Source organism: Drosophila kikkawai, chromosome 3L, assembly GCF_030179895.1.
Source record: "Drosophila kikkawai strain 14028-0561.14 chromosome 3L, DkikHiC1v2, whole genome shotgun sequence".
Taxonomy (NCBI): domain Eukaryota; kingdom Metazoa; phylum Arthropoda; class Insecta; order Diptera; family Drosophilidae; genus Drosophila; species Drosophila kikkawai.
This window is the reverse complement of record NC_091730.1, coordinates 13,541,944-13,561,740: the sequence shown is the minus strand read 5'-3', so window position 1 is coordinate 13,561,740 and position 19,797 is coordinate 13,541,944. Positions and strand designations below refer to the sequence as shown.

General features: G+C 43.2%; 4 protein-coding genes across 4 annotated transcripts; 1 reads left to right on the top strand and 3 right to left on the bottom strand.

Annotated features, from left to right (window-relative positions):
* Positions 1-2,143: 2,143 nt before the first annotated feature.
* Positions 2,144-10,559, top strand: zye. The gene is made up of 4 exons (XM_070285041.1): positions 2,144-2,188; positions 6,276-6,346; positions 6,418-6,647; positions 6,707-10,559. The coding sequence occupies exons 2-4, from the start codon at positions 6,305-6,307 to the stop codon at positions 10,455-10,457; spliced, it is 4,023 nt and encodes a 1,340-aa protein (XP_070141142.1). The 5' UTR covers positions 2,144-2,188; positions 6,276-6,304; the 3' UTR covers positions 10,458-10,559.
* Positions 10,560-10,683: 124 nt separating this feature from the next.
* LOC108075101 (dipeptidase 3) lies at positions 10,684-12,409 on the bottom strand. Its single transcript, XM_017167383.3, has 3 exons — positions 11,411-12,409; positions 11,175-11,350; positions 10,684-11,112 (listed from the first exon to the last, which is right to left on the bottom strand). The coding sequence occupies exons 1-3, from the start codon at positions 12,242-12,244 to the stop codon at positions 10,767-10,769; spliced, it is 1,356 nt and encodes a 451-aa protein (XP_017022872.1). The 5' UTR covers positions 12,245-12,409; the 3' UTR covers positions 10,684-10,766.
* Positions 12,410-15,409: 3,000 nt separating this feature from the next.
* LOC108075070 (integrator complex subunit 15) lies at positions 15,410-16,775 on the bottom strand. Its single transcript, XM_017167351.3, has 2 exons — positions 16,536-16,775; positions 15,410-16,482 (listed from the first exon to the last, which is right to left on the bottom strand). The coding sequence occupies exons 1-2, from the start codon at positions 16,633-16,635 to the stop codon at positions 15,464-15,466; spliced, it is 1,119 nt and encodes a 372-aa protein (XP_017022840.1). The 5' UTR covers positions 16,636-16,775; the 3' UTR covers positions 15,410-15,463.
* A 491-nt stretch (positions 16,776-17,266) lies between these two features.
* LOC108075333 (transmembrane protein 104 homolog) lies at positions 17,267-19,534 on the bottom strand. The gene is made up of 4 exons (XM_017167743.3): positions 19,377-19,534; positions 18,558-19,051; positions 18,278-18,498; positions 17,267-18,221 (listed from the first exon to the last, which is right to left on the bottom strand). The coding sequence occupies exons 1-4, from the start codon at positions 19,425-19,427 to the stop codon at positions 17,458-17,460; spliced, it is 1,530 nt and encodes a 509-aa protein (XP_017023232.1). The 5' UTR covers positions 19,428-19,534; the 3' UTR covers positions 17,267-17,457.
* Positions 19,535-19,797: the final 263 nt, after the last annotated feature.

Here is a 19,797-nt window from a genome sequence, read left to right as displayed (position 1 = left end):
GTTTATAAAGAAGATTACCATAGATGTTCCGTTGTTGTTTCCGTTGAAACAAAAATATGGACATGGCTAGATCGGAATTTATAGATCATTAAATTTATAGGTTTTCAATCAGGGACACATATTTTCTTACATTTAAGATAATCCGCTTTCTTCCCTTTCTTTTTTCTTCAATTTATAAACAATATTCAAGGCACTACAATACGAATACCCGCAGAGTACCGGGTACAATCAAATCGCAGTCTAGGTTACGTGATGTTTGTCAAAGGCAGAAGCGGCTTTGTCACCTCTGCTATCGCGGTATCGGTGCGATCGTGCATGCACTCGGGCTTGCTAAGGGAATTACCAGTACACTGAGAGAAAATATAATAAAAACCATTTATAAACATGGTATTTCTTATGTGTTAACGTACCTTATCTGCGGCGTAATACAATATTGTTTATCAGGATTTTATATAAAATAAAAAAAAACTTCTTGATTTGTTTATGAAATGTCTATTTTTTGTTGTACAATTTATGATACAGAAATAAATAATTAAGAAATAGCAATAATCAAAATTCCCATAAAGAATATTTACAGTTTAGTAAAATTTTTCCTGTAATATATATGTTATATTTACTGTTTAAAATATAATAAATTTATAGACAATATCGCACCAAATAAATATATATTTTTCCCTGTGTACCAGTACCATATGCTCCATCCATCCATCCAACCATCCCATCCGTATTCTTCTGCGCCCCCCGTTCCCGTTCCCATGACGACAGCTCCGATAGCCAACTTACCATCTCGCCATGACCGTTGCCATTTGGCTAAAAATCTATCGGCATCACGAAGCGGACGCTGGGCTTCCAAAAACTCTGAATACTATGTTAATACCTGTTAGGGATGACCAGGCGCATCGGCAACTTCGTCAACCTGTCCGCTATGCCGGCTGCGGCGGCTGCATGACAACATCTCCATCGCCATCTCCGCATCCACATATCCCACTCCTGAGGCGACTCCACCACGACCAGATGTAGTTACAATGACGGATTTTGACTCTTTGGCCCTAAAAGCACACCGGCCGAAGGTGCAGTTTTTCAGCTCGGTTTTCAGCTCGTCTCCGAAATGTGCCAGTCGCGCGCTTGGGTCAAGTCAGCGGCTAAGACGGCGGCCAAGACGGCGTGTGGATGCTGCTCACGCGTCCGCTCTGCCCACGAACTCCATATGAATGGAAAAAAATTGATGGTCTTGGGCTATGGACTGTTAAATACTCTATCTAAGTTTTAGAGTTTTTAATTTCTTGGTTTATAAATAAAGAAACGAGAATTTTTGAAAGGCAAACATGTGTGTTTTTAGTTTTGAGATATTTTAATTTGATTTATTTATTTAAACAAATTATTTTATTGTAATAATTATTTCACCATGAATATATAATATTTTATTCATCAAATAACTTCAAAAGATAATATTTAAAAATAAAACAAGATTGTAAAATTGTATTTATAAGGTCAAAGGTCGTAGTTTTTAGGAGAGTCTAAGAACACTTTCTGGCACTAATTATTTAATTTAACACGTAATATTTTCTGTTTACGTCTTAAATATAAGCATGTTAACTCTCTATATACATATATGATTCCCGATCCTGAAACAAGTTTGCTTCGATTAAATTGAAACAAATGAAGATTTTAATCACCATAACCCCTAGCATTTTTAAACTCCAGTCCGGAGCTGGTACTGTTTGGCGTATTATTATTATTTTTTTTATTTTCATTGCAATGCTTAGATAAATCTTAATCTATATTCCATTCTTACGAGTTTATATTGGCTGCTGTCACAGTACTCGTTTTCGGCCGCAGAATAAATTAACCCAACTCGTCGATAAATCGGAATAACCCCGCTTGGAGCTGAAAGAGTGTGCGTGTATAAAACACCGCGAGCAAACGTAAAATAAACAACAAACAATATATAAAAGCTACTAGCGTTGGTGTTTTTCTTGCTGTTTTTGTTTCTGCTATTTTACTTGCCGCGTCTTTGGATTTTTGAGGCAATATCCGAAACGATTTTTGTTAAATCATACGGCCATACCGGCCCGTGTGTGTATATAAACGAAGACGAGTCTCCTCGGCGCTTAGTACGGCTACGTCCACTTAGCCAGCTGCATCCCAGCGACTTATTTTCCCCAAGCACGAGTCCCGAGCAAGTGCAGTAAGTCCTTACACCTAGTGATATGTGTGTTCCACAAAGATCGAACGTTCAAGTGAATTTATGCGACCGCCTCGGAGTGCCGCTAATTGCCGCCAAGTGCGGGCCAAGTTAATAAACCGAACCAAGTTAACTGTGAACTCAGTGAAAAACCAAGAACTGGCTGGCAATGAAGATCGTTTGAGAAATAAATAAAATTAAATGCAAGCCATAAACCTCATTGCAGAATCAATCACATAACTAAACTGAAATCCTATTTGGCAATTTATTCCGGTTTCCGAAGAAAAAGAAAAGTGGTCAAATCAATAAGCTTTGAATTTTACGGTTGGTTCCCTTAAAGCCGATACAATGCCTTGTTTGGTAAATTTGTCAAGTCAACTGTAATATGTTATTCGTACATATGTATATAATGATTTAGAAAAAAAAAATACATTAATGAAGTTATACAACAATTTACTGATTTCCCTTTCAACCCACACACAATGGCCATTTCTGTATCTTTAGCCAAAATTGAGCGGCCTGTTAAAGCCCAACTGCAAATAAATAAGTAATTATAATCCCAAAAATAAAAATATAAAGCCCAGACATAACATAAATAATTATATTTGGTTAGTTTTTCCGGTCATCAGATATGAATTGTTAATAAATAATAAATTTGATATATTGAAAAATATTAAAACCTAGAAATTTATGATAAAAAAATATCCTTTTGATTAATTGATTTACTTTAAATTAAAATTTTAATTTGTTGAAGATTTTGATGCCACTTTATTAATTTATTTGAATTAAATCACACTTAATTACCATAAAATCTTAAATTCAGTAGCATTTTTTGAGCCATAGATAAAGATAAGAATTCTGGTTTCTATCCATAAATTAATTTATATTGAATAATATAAAAAAACTAGAAATTTATAAAACAACATATCCTTTGGCTGTTAAATTTCAATACAATTCATGTAAGAATTATTTTACAACCAGTTTTGCCAGTTCAACAAACATTTTAATATGTAATAAATTAAGCAAAAATAATAATGCCAAAATGGAATAAAAATATAATTATACAACCCACGAACAGGGTGACCTTGCTTGTGAACTTATTCTTACCGATTTTTAATACCTGTGATGCAAGTAATTATATCCTCGCTAAAAAGAAGAGAAATAATACTTTATGGCAGAATCATATTACTAAAATAAAACCGCTCGCCTTTGGGTTAAACCTGAAAGTAATACGGATTATAAAATCTCACGGATTCTAACTGCGTACATTTTTTATATAGCCATTTCGCGCAGATGAGCTTCGGAGAAGATCAATTGATTTAAGCATTTCGGGATTATTAAATGGCATTCTTTTTGTAAATACGTTTGACCGTTTTTTTCTGCGCTTGTTTGTAATTATTTAAAACGCGAAACAAGTTTCGCAGATCCGGTGTTCAAATGCCATTTGCATTTCGCTGTTTATTTGTCAATATTGCTAACTGTATTTTATTTATTTAAGTACCCAGCGCGAATCGAGCATATTGAGACTTTTATGGCCCACCTGTGGGTCATCCTCGGGCACTAAAATATTGTTTTCGCTAAATAATAATACATTTAATTTATGCTAAGCACACGACTTAAACTTTAAACTCAAAAATTCAAATCAAATTGCTTGTTAATGGCCTCAAAACGGGTAGTGATCATCGGCGGGCTACCAAATCCGCGCTCATCCCAAAATTGGCCATTAAATGAATCCGAGATGTGACCATAAAAGATAGCCAACAATGCATTTCACCGATTTGTCAATCAGCTAAGGCCCAATTGTGAGAACTTAGAGCTTGTGGCTCAGAGAAATCAATCGCATTTGGACATACTACATGCTGCCACTTAATATACATACTACGTGCCCATGCATATTGATAGCTCCGATGCGATGCGATACCGGAGTGCGGCCCGCGGACTAATCACCTGTTCGCCGTGATTAATACGAAGATCTACGCCTATGCGAGCCGGTAAAATGTCAAAAGTTCAGGGTGAAGCCATCAATGTCCAATGCTCGTAGAGGCAATGCTGCTGTTGGCCAACACAATTGAATATGATTGCTTACACACACACTCCGGGAGATCCCATTCCTTCTATCTCTCGATTTCGACACCCAAATCGCCATTCAATAATGGCCTTTGAAAATTATAATTGACCAATTATAATTATTTGTGAAGTCCCCAGAATTATGAATCTCTAAATCCATCTAACTGAGACATTAACGTGTTTATTTGTTTAACAAATTAAATAAATGATCCGCACAGGTTGAGAAAATAACTATATCAGGGCAAGTTGCAGAGTGGCCCACAAATAAATGGCCAATTTTTTGACATAGTGAACCAATTTTTATCAAATTGGATATATAATTATGCGCAACGTGCAAACTGAGATATATCTGAGGTCGGGAGCCAATAAAAAAATTGGGTTAAGCGAGGCGAGGAGAAGCAGGCACCAAAAGAAATACCATATTAATCGCGTTGAATATGAATCGGATGTATGAATGAAGGTGGTTGATTAGTGGTGTTTCATCATCATAATCCGCTGGACATCTTTGCTAATTTTATTTACAACCGCGACGAGGTTTTAAGCTTGTACAAGTAAGAGGGGAATCTTTGGATAAGGGAAAGTAATCTGAAAACCCAAAGGCTTGATTAATTAAATAATTAATTAAGTAATACGGAAGCATAATTCATCCCAAACATTGAAATTATCCCAGGAGTGACGCAAGACCCGAGAAGAACAAACACAGAAGAAGACCCTCCACTTCACATGCCAAATCATCCGTAATCAAATGGTACTTTTTTCCACGTCTCGTTAGCTTAATGCTTGGAATAACCTAGACAAAAGGGGCCACAATGAAAAAGCACCTAATCATCCACTTCCACATCCCATAGTCACATTCGTTTGGTAAAAACAACCGAGGGAATTGCAGAAGCAGAAGCCAATGCCACACACAAAAGGCCCCAAAAATCGAAGCCCCTTTATTATCAACTGCGGCTAAGCAAATAGGCACCAGGCACTCGTCACTATTTGTTTCGCCGCCGCCTCCCTTCGCTTCGTGTTGAATTTATGGATTTTGAAATCAGCCGCACATATATATATATATTTTTCTTTTTTCTTTTTAAAGGTTAGTTGTATTATTTAAAAAACCAAACCCGTTTTAGTGCCGCGACGCGGAGTCGGTGCAGCACCCTCCGTTCCATCGGGCAAAAGAGGTCCGGCTCATCTCATCACATCTCGCGGCTCGAGCAAATACTCGCACTCGTACCTGCACTCAACCGTAATTAGCGATAAAGAAGATCTTACCTCACCTGGCCAGATGCTCTGGAGTTGACAAAACTCTCGGCGAACGCCTATGCATATTTCGTATTTTTGCCAAAAATAGTTTCTTCATCAAGCTTTTACGATGCTATCGGTCAACCCTTTTCCGCCTAACCCATAAATGAGTCACGGCGAAGGTCGTTTGGCCGGGGGATTAAGTTGCCACCTCGATCAACGAGTCGAAATGAGCCATAAATTTAAGTCGATATTATTAAGATAGTATGGCAATAATTTTAATTTATTAAAAAACTTCAACTTGAAAATAATCTTACCTGTCAGCGCTCAAATATAAACAAGCATAAATATTGAAGAGTATGTATTAACTTGGCCATTAATTTGGCTTTATCTCAGGATTTTTGAAGATTAAAAGTATCAGAGGATTTTAATGTTGAGCCACTGTTTCATTAAATATGGAAATTACCTTAAGTAAAGCTATAATTTTTATAGTTTTAGACTTGCCATTTCGTTCTAGACCTTCCTAGTTACTTTTTGTTTAGCTTTTACTTTTAGTTAAGAAAACTGTAAACTGTAAATATAAAATGTAATTGTCATTGTAATAGTCAGTCTTTAATATTTTAAGCTCAGTCATTAGCTCAAACCTAAAATATTAGAAACAAGTAACTCAAAAAGGAATTAGTTTAAAGATTTTACGATTGACTTAAGGAGCGAAGGAGCTACCATTAATTATATTGTTTATTAAAAATACACCACCTATAATTCTGTTTTGTTTTTGTTGGTTTGATTACAGAATAAAGCTTAAGACTTAAAATAAAGAAGATGGTCAACATCGGCCACATATTCGTGTGGGCCTTGCTCTTGGTGAGTGCAATCATATCGGATCTCTAGAGATCGCCATCAGTTAATGAATATTTTTCCGATTAACGTTCAAGGCCATTACTTCGGGCACTGATCTGAGCGGCGATGACAATCTCAACAACGTTTTGAGCGAATTTGACTCTTCGTCCAGACTAATCCGCGACACCTCTCTGTCGGCGAAAAACATTGAGAAGATCGATGTGAAATGCGACCAAGGCAATGGCATGTTGGTCGAGATTGAGTTCTCGGAGGACTTCGAAGGAGTCATCTACAGTCAGGGATACTTTAACGATCCACAGTGCAAGTAAGTTTTTTTTGTAAATATTCGAGAGTATTATTATATTATTTTTGTTTCTCCAAAAGCTATGTGAAGGGCGAGAAAACTGGTCGCAGCTTTGTATTCTCTGTGCCATATAACGCTTGCGGCAGCAAGCCCGCCTGCTCCGTTTGCGCCTCCGTCGAGAATATCCTGATCATCCAGAATGACAGGGACATTCAGAACAACTTCGATATTGCTCGGAAAATATCGTGCAGTCGAGGCGATGAGCGGGAGAAGACCGTGTACTTTAAGCCATTTGTGGTAGACATGCTGGAGGTCATTTCCGTGGACACTCCCAGTGGTCCCGTTAAGTGCTGGATGGAAATCGGTACTGGCGCTCCGCCCAATATCAAGCCAATTTCGGGAAGCCTTAGCCTCGGAGACGACATTACGTTCACCATCAACGTGGAGCACTCGGAACAGCCTTGGGATGTCAATATACTGCAGTGTTACGCCTCGGACGACATGGACTTCGAGGGCCGAACCACAAAGAGGCTCCAGCTCTCGGACAATCGAGGGTGTTCGATTAAGAAGAAGATATTTGGGGAGTGGAGAAGATATAAGGGGCCATCGAGTCTCACCTCCACCTACTACAACACCCTGAAGGCGTTCCGGTTCCCCGACCGATCCCAAGTCTATCTAAAGTGCGACATTGAGCTTTGCAATGGTGCTTGCCAGAGGGATAACTCCTGTGACGATTCCAAGAATCTCTACTGCCCCGAGGACCTTACAGACCCGCGCAGAGATCCCGCTTGTAGCGGTTCCAAGAACCTCTTCTGCCCCGAGGACCTCACAGATCCGCGCAGAGATCCCTCCTGTGGTGATTCCAGGACCATCTCGTGCCCCGAGGATTCCACAGACCCGCTGTGTCTACAGAATCACCTCAAAAATACAACGCCAAAGCCTCGCTGCTTCCCGGGCGCGACTGATAGCCGGTGCCCCAGAGTCACGACTCAACCTCCAGTATCGGCAAGAACTGTTCCTACTCTTAGGCCCACTTATACGCCTTTAATTCCAAGAAAACCAGAAACCACTTCCAAGACCAATTGCATCCAGGGCTCGACTGATATAGATTGCCTTAACTGCTTTCCCGGCTCGCCAGATCCGAGATGTCCAAAAATTCCCACAACGAAAAGGGCCGGGTGCTCCGAGGGCTCCGACGACATAAAATGCCAGCCGGCCACTTATCTCCCACCGTCAACAAGGAGAGTATCAATTCCAACGAAGCCAACCACACCAATTACTTACGCTCCTCCAACCTCGAGGACTCAAATAACCACTGCCAGGCCCGATTGCTTCCCGGGCGCGACTGACAGCCGGTGCCCCAGAGTCACGACTCAATCTCCAGTATCTGCAAGGACCACGATTTCTTCTTTTAGGCCATCTTTTACTCCTCCAACACCAAGAATTTCTATAACCACTTCCAAGGCTCAATCCTCTACATATCTCCCTCCAGTATCGGCAAGAACTGTTCCTACTCCAAGGCCAACTTTTACACCTTTAATTCCAAGAAAACCAGAAACCACTTCCAAGACCAATTGCATCCAGGGCTCGACTGATATAGATTGCCTTAACTGCTTTCCCGGCTCGCCAGATCCGAGATGTCCAAAAATTCCCACAACGAAAAGGGCCGGGTGCTCCGAGGGCTCCGACGACATAAAATGCCAGCCGGCCACTTATCTCCCACCGTCAACAAGGAGAGTATCAATTCCAACGAAGCCAACCACACCAATTACTTACGCTCCTCCAACCTCGAGGACTCAAATAACCACTGCCAGGCCCGATTGCTTCCCGGGCGCGACTGACAGCCGGTGCCCCAGAGTCACGACTCAATCTCCAGTATCTGCAAGGACCACGATTTCTTCTTTTAGGCCATCTTTTACTCCTCCAACACCAAGAATTTCTATAACCACTTCCAAGGCTCAATCCTCTACATATCTCCCTCCAGTATCGGCAAGAACTGTTCCTACTCCAAGGCCAACTTTTACACCTTTAATTCCAAGAAAACCAGAAACCACTTCCAAGACCAATTGCATCCAGGGCTCGACTGATATAGATTGCCTTAACTGCTTTCCCGGCTCGCCAGATCCGAGATGTCCAAAAATTCCCACAACGAAAAGGGCCGGGTGCTCCGAGGGCTCCGACGACATAAAATGCCAGCCGGCCACTTATCTCCCACCGTCAACAAGGAGAGTATCAATTCCAACGAAGCCAGCCACACCAATTACTTACGCTCCTCCAACCCCGAGGACTCAAATAACCACTGCCAGGCCCGATTGCTTCCCGGGCGCGACTGACAGCCGGTGCCCCAGAGTCACGACTCAATCTCCAGTATCTGCAAGGACCACGATTTCTTCTTTTAGGCCATCTTTTACTCCTCCAACACCAAGAATTTCTATAACCACTTCCAAGGCTCAATCCTCTACATATCTCCCTCCAGTATCGGCAAGAACTGTTCCTACTCTTAGGCCCACTTATACGCCTTTAATTCCAAGAAAACCAGAAACCACTTCCAAGACCAATTGCATCCAGGGCTCGACTGATATAGATTGCCTTAACTGCTTTCCCGGCTCGCCAGATCCGAGATGTCCAAAAATTCCCACAACGAAAAGGGCCGGGTGCTCCGAGGGCTCCGACGACATAAAATGCCAGCCGGCCACTTATCTCCCACCGTCAACAAGGAGAGTATCAATTCCAACGAAGCCAGCCACACCAATTACTTACGCTCCTCCAACCCCGAGGACTCAAATAACCACTGCCAGGCCCGATTGCTTCCCGGGCGCGACTGACAGCCGGTGCCCCAGAGTCACGACTCAATCTCCAGTATCTGCAAGGACCACGATTTCTTCTTTTAGGCCATCTTTTACTCCTCCAACACCAAGAATTTCTATAACCACTTCCAAGGCTCAATCCTCTACATATCTCCCTCCAGTATCGGCAAGAACTGTTCCTACTCTTAGGCCCACTTATACGCCTTTAATTCCAAGAAAACCAGAAACCACTTCCAAGACCAATTGCATCCAGGGCTCGACTGATATAGATTGCCTTAACTGCTTTCCCGGCTCGCCAGATCCGAGATGTCCAAAAATTCCCACAACGAAAAGGGCCGGGTGCTCCGAGGGCTCCGACGACATAAAATGCCAGCCGGCCACTTATCTCCCACCGTCAACAAGGAGAGTATCAATTCCAACGAAGCCAACCACACCAATTACTTACGCTCCTCCAACCTCGAGGACTCAAATAACCACTGCCAGGCCCGATTGCTTCCCGGGCGCGACTGACAGCCGGTGCCCCAGAGTCACGACTCAATCTCCAGTATCTGCAAGGACCACGATTCCTTCTTTTAGGCCCACTTTTACACCTTATACTCAAAGAACATCTATAACGACGACGAGGACGCTGATCGACGCCACCACGCCAATTTACTGTTATCCAGGTTCCATCGATCCACGTTGTCCAGACTCAGGATACAGAGGCACCAGCCGAATTCCTGCCACATATCTGCCACCATTGAGCGATACTGGTTACGATAGAACCATTCGTAACGCAAAGACCTCCTTCTTCAAGGAGATCAACCACTTGGCCTTCTCGGACAACAATGTCTTTGAACTGGACGACGACGAGAACGAGCCATCGCGAGTGAAACGCGAGCTGAGATCCGATGACCAGGAACTGGACCACAACGAGGACCTCCTCTCGCGGAAGATTGTTAAGCGCGAGACAAACGAGCGGCCATCAGAGCAAGAAGTGATTTCTCTGACCCTCGGCGTGCGGATGGGCATCAGTGTAAAATAGTCGTCGGAGGTCTAGTAGCCGTTAAGCGTATCCGTATTATAATATCTCCATACACCGATATGTATTTAACCTAGAATGATATTCATTAAATATAAACCTATGTACATACAAATGTAGAGCTCGGCCTAGTACTCGGGGGATAAGCGACAGTCCCTGATTGGACTCTCAATAAGGCAAAGTGTAAATAGGCTCCTACTCTCACTTACAATTAAAGTTGTACGCACCGTTTGTACTTTAATAATTTAATTAAATAGTTCGATAATTATGTGTGGGAACAAACGCTAATTGAGCTAATTGGAGGAGCTGCTCTTAAGACTCCGGATAGCGGCAATAGGAGTTGCTCTCGATAGACTCATGTGGAATCCATTCTTCGTACAGCGGCAATCGGTTCTTTAGGGTCTCGATCTCCCTCAGAATCCGCATGACATTTCCGCCAACCAGCTTTTTAATGGCCGCATTGCCCCAGACCCGATCCCTGGCCAGTTCGGCCAGCAGGAGGGCATAGCTCTTGGGAGCTCCACCCAATCCAATGTGATCCACACCGGCCACCTTGCGCACATAGTTAATGGCAGTGATGGCCTCCCGAACGCCCAAAGTCCGATCGCCGCAGCGCTCCAAGTTAAGCAGTATCACTCCTCCGTTTTCGGGCAACAGGCTGCGTTTATACAGAAAGGAGGAGGTTAGAGGAGGTAGGATTAGATCCTAGTGAAATGTTACCTTAGCACATGGTCGGGAATGGAAGCTATATTGGTGCTGTTGCACATGGAAAGCGGTGTGGCGTTCGTGAGGAGTACGGGCGCCTTGGCCGTTTTCAAGACGGCCAACATGGCAGCCTCACTAAGCATCGAAATTTCCACCAGCATTCCCAAACGGTTCATCTCAAAGAGCATCGTCTGGAAGCGGAAGAATATATTAGCCTATTAATTATAAATTATTAATTTGCAAATAGTAACCTGTCCGAATTCGTTGAATGAATTCGTCACATTCTCCTCGACGAGGTAGTCGGGCCTCCGAATGGCCGCCGCCGCCCACGGAGTGGTGCACTCCAGGCTGGTGATGGACACAAAACGGGCTCCCAACAGATAGATCGATCGCAGGACCGCCGTGCTGGTGCCCAGAGCATGACCCCCACTAATGCCCATTAGAACGGCGACTTCTCCACGGATATGTGTCTGCTCCATCTCATCGGCAGACTCCACAATATGCATTAGATCGCTAGCGGCGGTAATGCGCTTGGCCCTGTCGATACCCTCCAGCGTAAGCTGCACTGCATCCAGGTACTGCGCTCCGCACGGCACGGCTATAGGCCAGAGAACAGCCCCTATATGATTTTGCCGCACCTCAAACAGATTGCTGCTGTTCAAATTCATGGTGCTCGGGGGCTTCCAGGAGCCCTCGATTAGCGGCGACTCCGTCAGCAGACGGCGTATGAAAGCTAATCGGGCCTCCAGCAGCGACGAGGAGCGGAGTTGCAGCGCAAGAGGTATCCCGCCGGCCATGGCGATACAGATGAGCACCACACCCACGCCTAGTAAAATCTTGCGGCCTCTGGATCTTTCCGGACGTTCACCCGAGGACTCGCTGCAAGAGTCCTTCTTAGTACTGTAGGTGGGTATGCCGCCATTAGAACACCTAATCTTCTCAGTTCCGCCACCGAACTTGGTTATCTCCGCGGGCAGCTCGATGTCCGCTATCTCCGTGAACACAAAACATTGTTGCTTGCAGTGCGGCTGGTGCTGGTGGAGAGGATGGACCTCGAGGAATTCGCGGCTCGGCACAGGATTCATTGAAGCATTTATATGAAATGCCAAGTGATTTCCCCCTCGGAGGCTTCCGAGCTACGTTTTAATTTCTATTCAACAAGCTTGCACCGCACCGAAAGCCTAAAACTGGAATAGTATTGATTTTTACCACATCCCTGCAGATCCTTTCAACTGCCCATTACTTGATGCCAAGGACATGCGCTGTATGCCTTTTCCATCGGTATGGCAGCATACGAACTGGGCGCGCTGGGAATATTTTTGAATAAAATTATATAAGGAAAATTAAATGAAAGAAAAATTTGTGACGTCTTTCAGTCCTCGGGTGGCTCAGCGACTCAACCAGGCAAGACCGCGGAGAAATTTATATACTCTGGCGCCCGTCCACTCCGATCAAGGAGCAGGCACCAAGGCTAGAGGATTTGGTAGAACACAGAGAGTCGAATAAATATAACTTAGACCTTTACAAAAAGCTGAAGACCATTTATGACGACCTGAAATTTTGGGTCTTTAAGAAACTCATATACTCATATACTCCCGTCCACTCCGATCAAGGAGCAGGCACCAAGGTTAGATGATTTGGTTGAGCAGGCACGACCAAGGAGAAGCTTATCTTCTCCGACGCCATCTGAGACGGCACAATCCCGGCATCGTCCACTCCTTCGTCCCCTTCGGAGCAGGCACCAAGGCTGGATGATTTTTTTATAACACAGAGAGTCGAACAAATTCAACTTGGACATTTATAACGACCTGAAATTTTGGGTCAGACATATTTCACCCCTGGGCAGCTGATCGCCCGGGGGTGCACTATAAAAAGCGGCGGCAGAATTTGGTTGAGCAGGCATGACCTTGCAATAAGACGATTACAATCGTACACCCCCGGGCAGCTGATCGCCCGGGGGTGCCCTCCGATCAGGGAGGAGGAAGAAGACCATTTATGACGTCCTGAAATTTTGGGTCCGATCAGGGGGGAGGCACCAAGGCTGGATGATTTGGTATAACACAGAGAGTCGAACAAATTCAACTTGGACATTTATAACGACCTGAAATTTTGGGTCTTTAAAATCGTCTTGCTAGATGTGAAGGGTCCCTTTTAGGAAAAGGCGTAAATTTATTACCCTATTAATTATTAATTTGCAAATTTACAAATGCAGTAAACACTAGTTTGGATCACATTACGTAGTGCAAGCCTTAAGCCTTGTCGCGCTAGGATAATATAAAAACTAAATGAAATGAAATAAATATTTTAAATAAGATTATAGAAAAAAAAATTAAGCCAAAGAAAAATTGGTGACGTCTGTCAGTCCTCGGGGGGCTAAGGAGTGGACTACGTTCGTCGTAGGAGGTTAAGGAGGAGGGAAACTAACAACAATGTGTAGGGCGAACAAGATCAAAGGATCCGGTCCACCCAAAAAGTGACTTGCGACCGACTACTGGAGGCTAACTTCAACCAATCGCTGTCGGGCGCTAAGCGGCGAGCTATGGGCCATGGCCCGCCTTATATAGGGCTTGGTCTTCAGATTTTTGAATATGTGAATTTGTTACTCTTCGTGTTATACCAAATCATCCAGCCTTGGTGCCTCCCCCCTGATCGAACCCAAAATTTCAGGACGTCATAAATGGTCTCCTTCCTCCTCCCTGATCGGAGGGCACCACCGGGCGATCAGCTGCCCGGGGGTGCACGAATTTAATCGTCTTATTGGAAGGCCACAAAAACTGCAAGGCAGAGGATTTTGCCTGTTTGTGTGGGTATCCACATTTTGCAGCGCCATCGTACTCTTGCACCCCCAGGCGATCAGCTGCCCGGGGGTGCAAGACCAACTGCACCATTGTGTGATTCTCTCTCCTCTCGGACCCAAAATTGCAGGTCGTCATAAATGGTCTCCTTCCTCCTCCCTGATTGGAGGGCACCCCCGGGCGATCAGCTGCCCGGGGGTGCACGAATTTAATCGTCTTATTGCAAGGCCACAAAAACTGCAAGGCAGAGGATTTTGCCTGTTTCTGTGGGTATCCAAACGCAGCGCAATCGATCATCCCCGGGCGATCAGCTGCCCGGGGGTGAACGATTATCCCGGGCGATCAGCTGCCCGGGGGTGCACGATTATGTAGTAGAATCGTCTCAGATGGCGTCGGAGAAGATAAGCTTCTCCTTGGTCGTGCCTGCTCCTTGATCGGAGTTACGGGCGCCGGCTCAGATGGCGCCAGAGGAGGCGAGTTCTCCGCGGTCATGCCTGCTCAACCAAATTCTGCTTTTTATGTTAATAGTGCACCCCCGGGCGATCAGCTGCCCAGGGGTGAAATATGTCTGACCCAAAATTTCAGGTCGTCATAAATGGTCTTCTTCCTCCTCGCTGATCGGAGGGCTCACCCGGGGGTGGAAGACCAACTGCACCATTGTGTGATTCACCAGAGTGACCACGGCCTACCTCGCCCGCGAGTGTCGAGCGAGTGACGGGATATGGGCTAAAGTCCGCTTTATATAGGGCCTGGCGAGGGCTAGTGTGCCCGCCGGTGGCAATTAATTTGCCCGTTTGGTGTGGCCAGAGCCCTGCAGTAATGTAATTTCCGTTTTTTTCCCGTCAAATTCCGCCTTTTTTCAAGTGTGATTGCGGGTAAAATTTTAAAACAGCGGCCAGCAAGAATTCCAGCTTTTTTAGAATCTTAAGCAGCTTGTTTAATATTTTAATGTTATTACTTTTTTAGTGATCTGTTAATTGTGTTTAGTGTTTTTAATTTATATCGGAACAGTATCTATATTTAGTATATATTATTGACTTATATCGAATAACTCCATTCAAAAGTCCACACCAAAATTTGGAGCGTGGTATTAGTTTGTGAAGGTCGTGAATTCGAGGAAAATCATGAATTTGTCGATGCAAAAACAGATTTACAAACAAAAGTTCCGAGGCACCTTGCTTCAAAGCACGGAATTTAAGGATTATATTAGACCAGGAATACCGAAATTTAAAAATCTTTTTTTTTTAATTTGAAAATAAAAGTTGAATTGCCATAACTGTTAAACTGAGAGGCCTATTTGGAGAGTTTAACATATACGCTACGTTTGATGTATGACTTCGGAATTTAATGCATATTCATAAAATATGCGACATACATACATATGTATATAAAATAAAAATATGAAATATGGAATACGCCAATTACTTTTCCAATACATAATAACAAAAAAATAGATATTTCTACGCCGTCTTTGTAAAAATCTTTATTACAATTCAATTTCATATTCTACTATTTTTTGTGTGCAGCTATGACGATCTTCATCAGCTTATGTGGAGGCAAAGATTCCAGGACGCACAGCAACTGTATCTGATTGGTGATGCAGTTTGAGCTTAAAGCGATTTGCACGGCCTGGGCGAAGCGTTCCATGCTTTTCTGATAGGCTGCATCCGTGTCCGGGTCCGTCTTCGACTCGCTCAGGCGGGCGCAGTGGTTCTGTAGGGATTGCACGATCTGCATGAGATCCTGGATGGGCAAAGCAGTGGTCTCTCCGCTGCTAACCAGCTGCTGGAGGGTTCGCAGGAGGGATAGATGCAGATTGCTGTAGGCAGCCCTATTGGAGACCAAGGGAGCCAGCACCACCCATCGCAAGAGTCCGGCCAAAGGCGTAGCAAAGGGCATAGCTATAGCACCCGCTGGCAGAATCAAGGGCTGCTGCGAGGCCTGGCACAATGTGGGATTCTCCGTCATCCATTCGGTTATTGTGTCCAGCAGCGCATCTGGCGGCGGGGTTAGCACATGGGAGCGCTGTTCATTTAAATAGAGATCCGCCACAGCCACCATAAAGTTGGCCGCAAAGTGCGGTCCCACCATCGGCAGATGCTTCAGTTGCTCGGGTGTCTTTCGCGTGTAGGATATAAAGTCGCTGACTATATTCTGCGCCACCTCCAGGCTGAGCGGCGTTTTGCAGCCTACCTGCTGCATCCAGGTGCCGGCGGAGGAGAGCAGCGGCGCTACAGAACCGGAAACCGCTGTGCTTATAAGCCGGGACAGAAGCTTGGAGCGTTGCGGAGTCAAATGACTGCCGAACAGTGACAGGAATATGGCATTGCGCGTAGCATCCCTGCCGGGCCGAGAGAAGTACTCAATAAGCGCTATGATCAGCTGAAACTCCTGGAACAGGTTCAACTGGCTGATGGGCAGCGCCTGCGACTTTAGTGGACCATCCTTGGCACTTCTCTCCAGAAATATATACTCCGATATGATTTGCATTACCATGTTCTGCTTGTTTCGGCTGGCAATCAAAGTTTCTGGAATATCAATAGTTTAAACTCAGTGCTTAAATTAGGGTAATTGAGTTTACCCAATCGAGTTAGTGCCTCCACGGCGCATGTAGGATAGTTTTCCAGCTTCATATCCATCTTTCTAAGCCCCGCCTTGTTGTTGTCCACGGATAAAGACATTTGTTTTTCAAACTAATTAAGTTAATTAATCATAGAAGGGCTATTAAACAACGAAAACCGTTGCAAAAAAATATGAAAATATAAACAATTGGTAAATATATCTGTTTTGGAGATGGGAGACAGTCGATAGAGTGTTCGATAGCTGTACACCTTCTGATTGCTGGACTATGGTCATACTGTTACAAAATACGGATAAAAAGTTTAATTCGAATTTAAATTTTTATTTGAATGTTTAATACATTTACAAAAAACTGTAATATTTAAAATAAGATTTATTTAAAACACATAATTTTAGAACATGTAATACGTACTATTTTCTCAACATTATAACATTTTAATGAGCAAATTTATTTTTGTAAACTCTTGTCATGGTATAAATCATATATATTTATGATCAGTAGCAGTCTTTCTAAACATATTTAATATAAAAATCGATTTCGGAATTTTATAATAAATTCTTGTTTTTAGTACAGATTTTTTCAAAAGTATTTTAATAAAATATTTAAGAAAAATACATTCAGATGATATTATAAATATTTGTATTACGTTGACATATTTTTCAAACTGTTTAAATATTTAGTTTGCAGAAAGGTTAAGAATTAAAATATTAGTGATATCAGCTATATGCCTATAATCTCCAAAATAATAACTTTATTGAAATTTATTTTTTGTTTTTCACAGCCGATTTCAATACTGACTTATAATTCTAAAAAATTCGCAGATTAACATAATTTCTTAAATATATATGTACAACAACAAATCCATATTTGATTTGTGGTAGACCAGGTATGAATAACTGTGCTTATTTAGTGCCAAGTTACCTTAACTAAATAGGTTAATAGACACCAGGCAGACACATAAAATGGACCAAATTAAAACAAAAACAAGCCAGGCACTGGACTTGAAGGGACTTTGGAACTGATTTACAACGCCGCTTCCCAGAAGCTCCGAGCACGTTTTTCTCGCAAAGTAAACTAGGAAAATGGGGATGAGATACTGTATTCCAGTGCCAGCATATGTGCCAGTAAAAGCCACTAAACTGGACAGACTTTCGGTGAAATAGGTAATACAGAAAGGCGGAATGATGGCGAATAGAGGAAACATCAGACGGACGAGAAGGCCGTAGGACTCGTATTGGGACATGTCCAGGAACAGAGCTTGCAGATTGTTCTTGAGGGTTATGGCCACGATGGGAAAGCTGGTCGAAAGGGTAAAGATGGGGAAGAGGGCCAGGAAGTAGTCAATGCAAATTAAAAGACCCGACCAAAAGTCTATGTAGGTAACATCGTAGGGGAGGAAGTCCAAGGTGTAAAGGTCTTCGATTCGCTCAAAGGCAAAGATGCCTGTCATGGCTAGTAGAATGTAAAAAGCACAGATGACGATATAGTCAATAGACAGAATCTTCGAAACCTTCGACTTGTGTTTGAGGGGTGCCAGCAAACTGGGCAAGGAATGGTGGCACATAAAGGAGTAGACACAAGCGCCGAAAAGCGACGGAATACCATATACATTAAAGCTCACGGGGTGTCCCTTGGCACCTTGGGTGATCAGTAGCTTCACCGATATGCAGATCATCAGGGTAAAGGCTGAAAAACACACAAGTGTTAAATCCTTTTAACCGGCAATCTTTGATCTTACTTACCCATCCAGCGGAAGGCAGCGGTTAGCATCTGCAAGTATTTGGTTTTCTGCACATTAAACGCGGCAAATGGACCAAAGATCAAGGTGAATCCGATTAAAAACACTCTGTACATGCTGAGGCGAGATATAGTGTGTTCCCTCCAACAGGGTCGCGCTGTGTTGTTCTTAAAGTCTCCCGGCCATAACATTAAATTATTCGTGTCAGTTCCATTGGTTTGATCACTGAAAATATGTTAATAGTGATGGTGATAGTAGGATAGACAGATATCATATATACTCACCACACCACGTCCCGCAGACTTCTTGCCACGGCTGCCGAATATATGCTCAGGTCGCCGTATAGATACACTATCAGGCAGAGATAAAACATAATGCGTCCGAATTCGTTGAAGAACAGTGTCGCCATTTCGCCGAGCTCGAACTTGTGCGACAGCTGATAGTAATGGAACTCTCTGTTCTGGATGGTCAGCGGCACGCGCTCAAAGTCGCCCACCTGATCCGTTCCAGATGTCAGGGAAACCTCCTCGGCATTGTCATCGTTTTCGCTGCTCTCCGCCGAGCTCCTGCTCTGGCGCAGAGCCTGCAGCGTTTGCCAGTTACGAATGGCATTCGCACAGGCCATGGACTCGATGATAAAGGTGACGGTCATGTAGCTGACTATTGCCAGTAGCACGATGACAATGAGGCTCAGCATCCATCCCGCCTTGGCGAATACGCCGGGCAGGGTCAAAGCTCCAGTTCCCACAATGAGATTAAAGATGAATATGAAGCCGACCTACGTAAAAAAAGGGTATATATGCATTACTCATGGAACATGACAAAAAATAAGCAACAGATGTTTCGTTTTCGGTATCCAATTCGTAAGGTAATTTGCCTACGCAGCAAAAATTGTGCAATCACTTGTATGTACAGACATATGCAATTACATCCCTTCCCAGTTCATGAGGGAATGTAGCTTAACTAGATAAGTGAACTTATGGTCACTGAACCCAACAAAACATGATATTTGTGGCGCAAGAAAGATAGTAAACAGAGGACTAGTCCATGTATTTGTTTTTGTTGTATCTTTAAAATAGTAACTCCTTTAGTTTGCTTCTCACCAAATTCGAGTACGTGGGTGCGGCCTCTCTTCCGTTGACCAAGCGTGGCATCTTGAAAGTGCTGGTTTCTTTGTCTTTTTTTTAAAGCGGACTTCCTCTATTCAATTCAATGCAATCAATGCGCAAACAAAAAACAATAATAGACGAAAGAGCAATTTGATTTAGTGTGACCAGCCGCCATGCACCATAAAGGGGCATGACGCCAAATCATAATTAATACTAAATAATTTAAATGAATATTATTAAATATTATTAAATGGTAAAACCAAAATAAAAATATTAATAAAACCAATTTTAATGTGTTTATCCGATATATTTCAGTTGTACAGGGCAAAATAGTTTTACACCTATGCTCTGTTTGACGTAGAATTTTGTAATAGATTAAAAAATATAAGGGTTTTTTAAGGAAAATTAAGGTTTT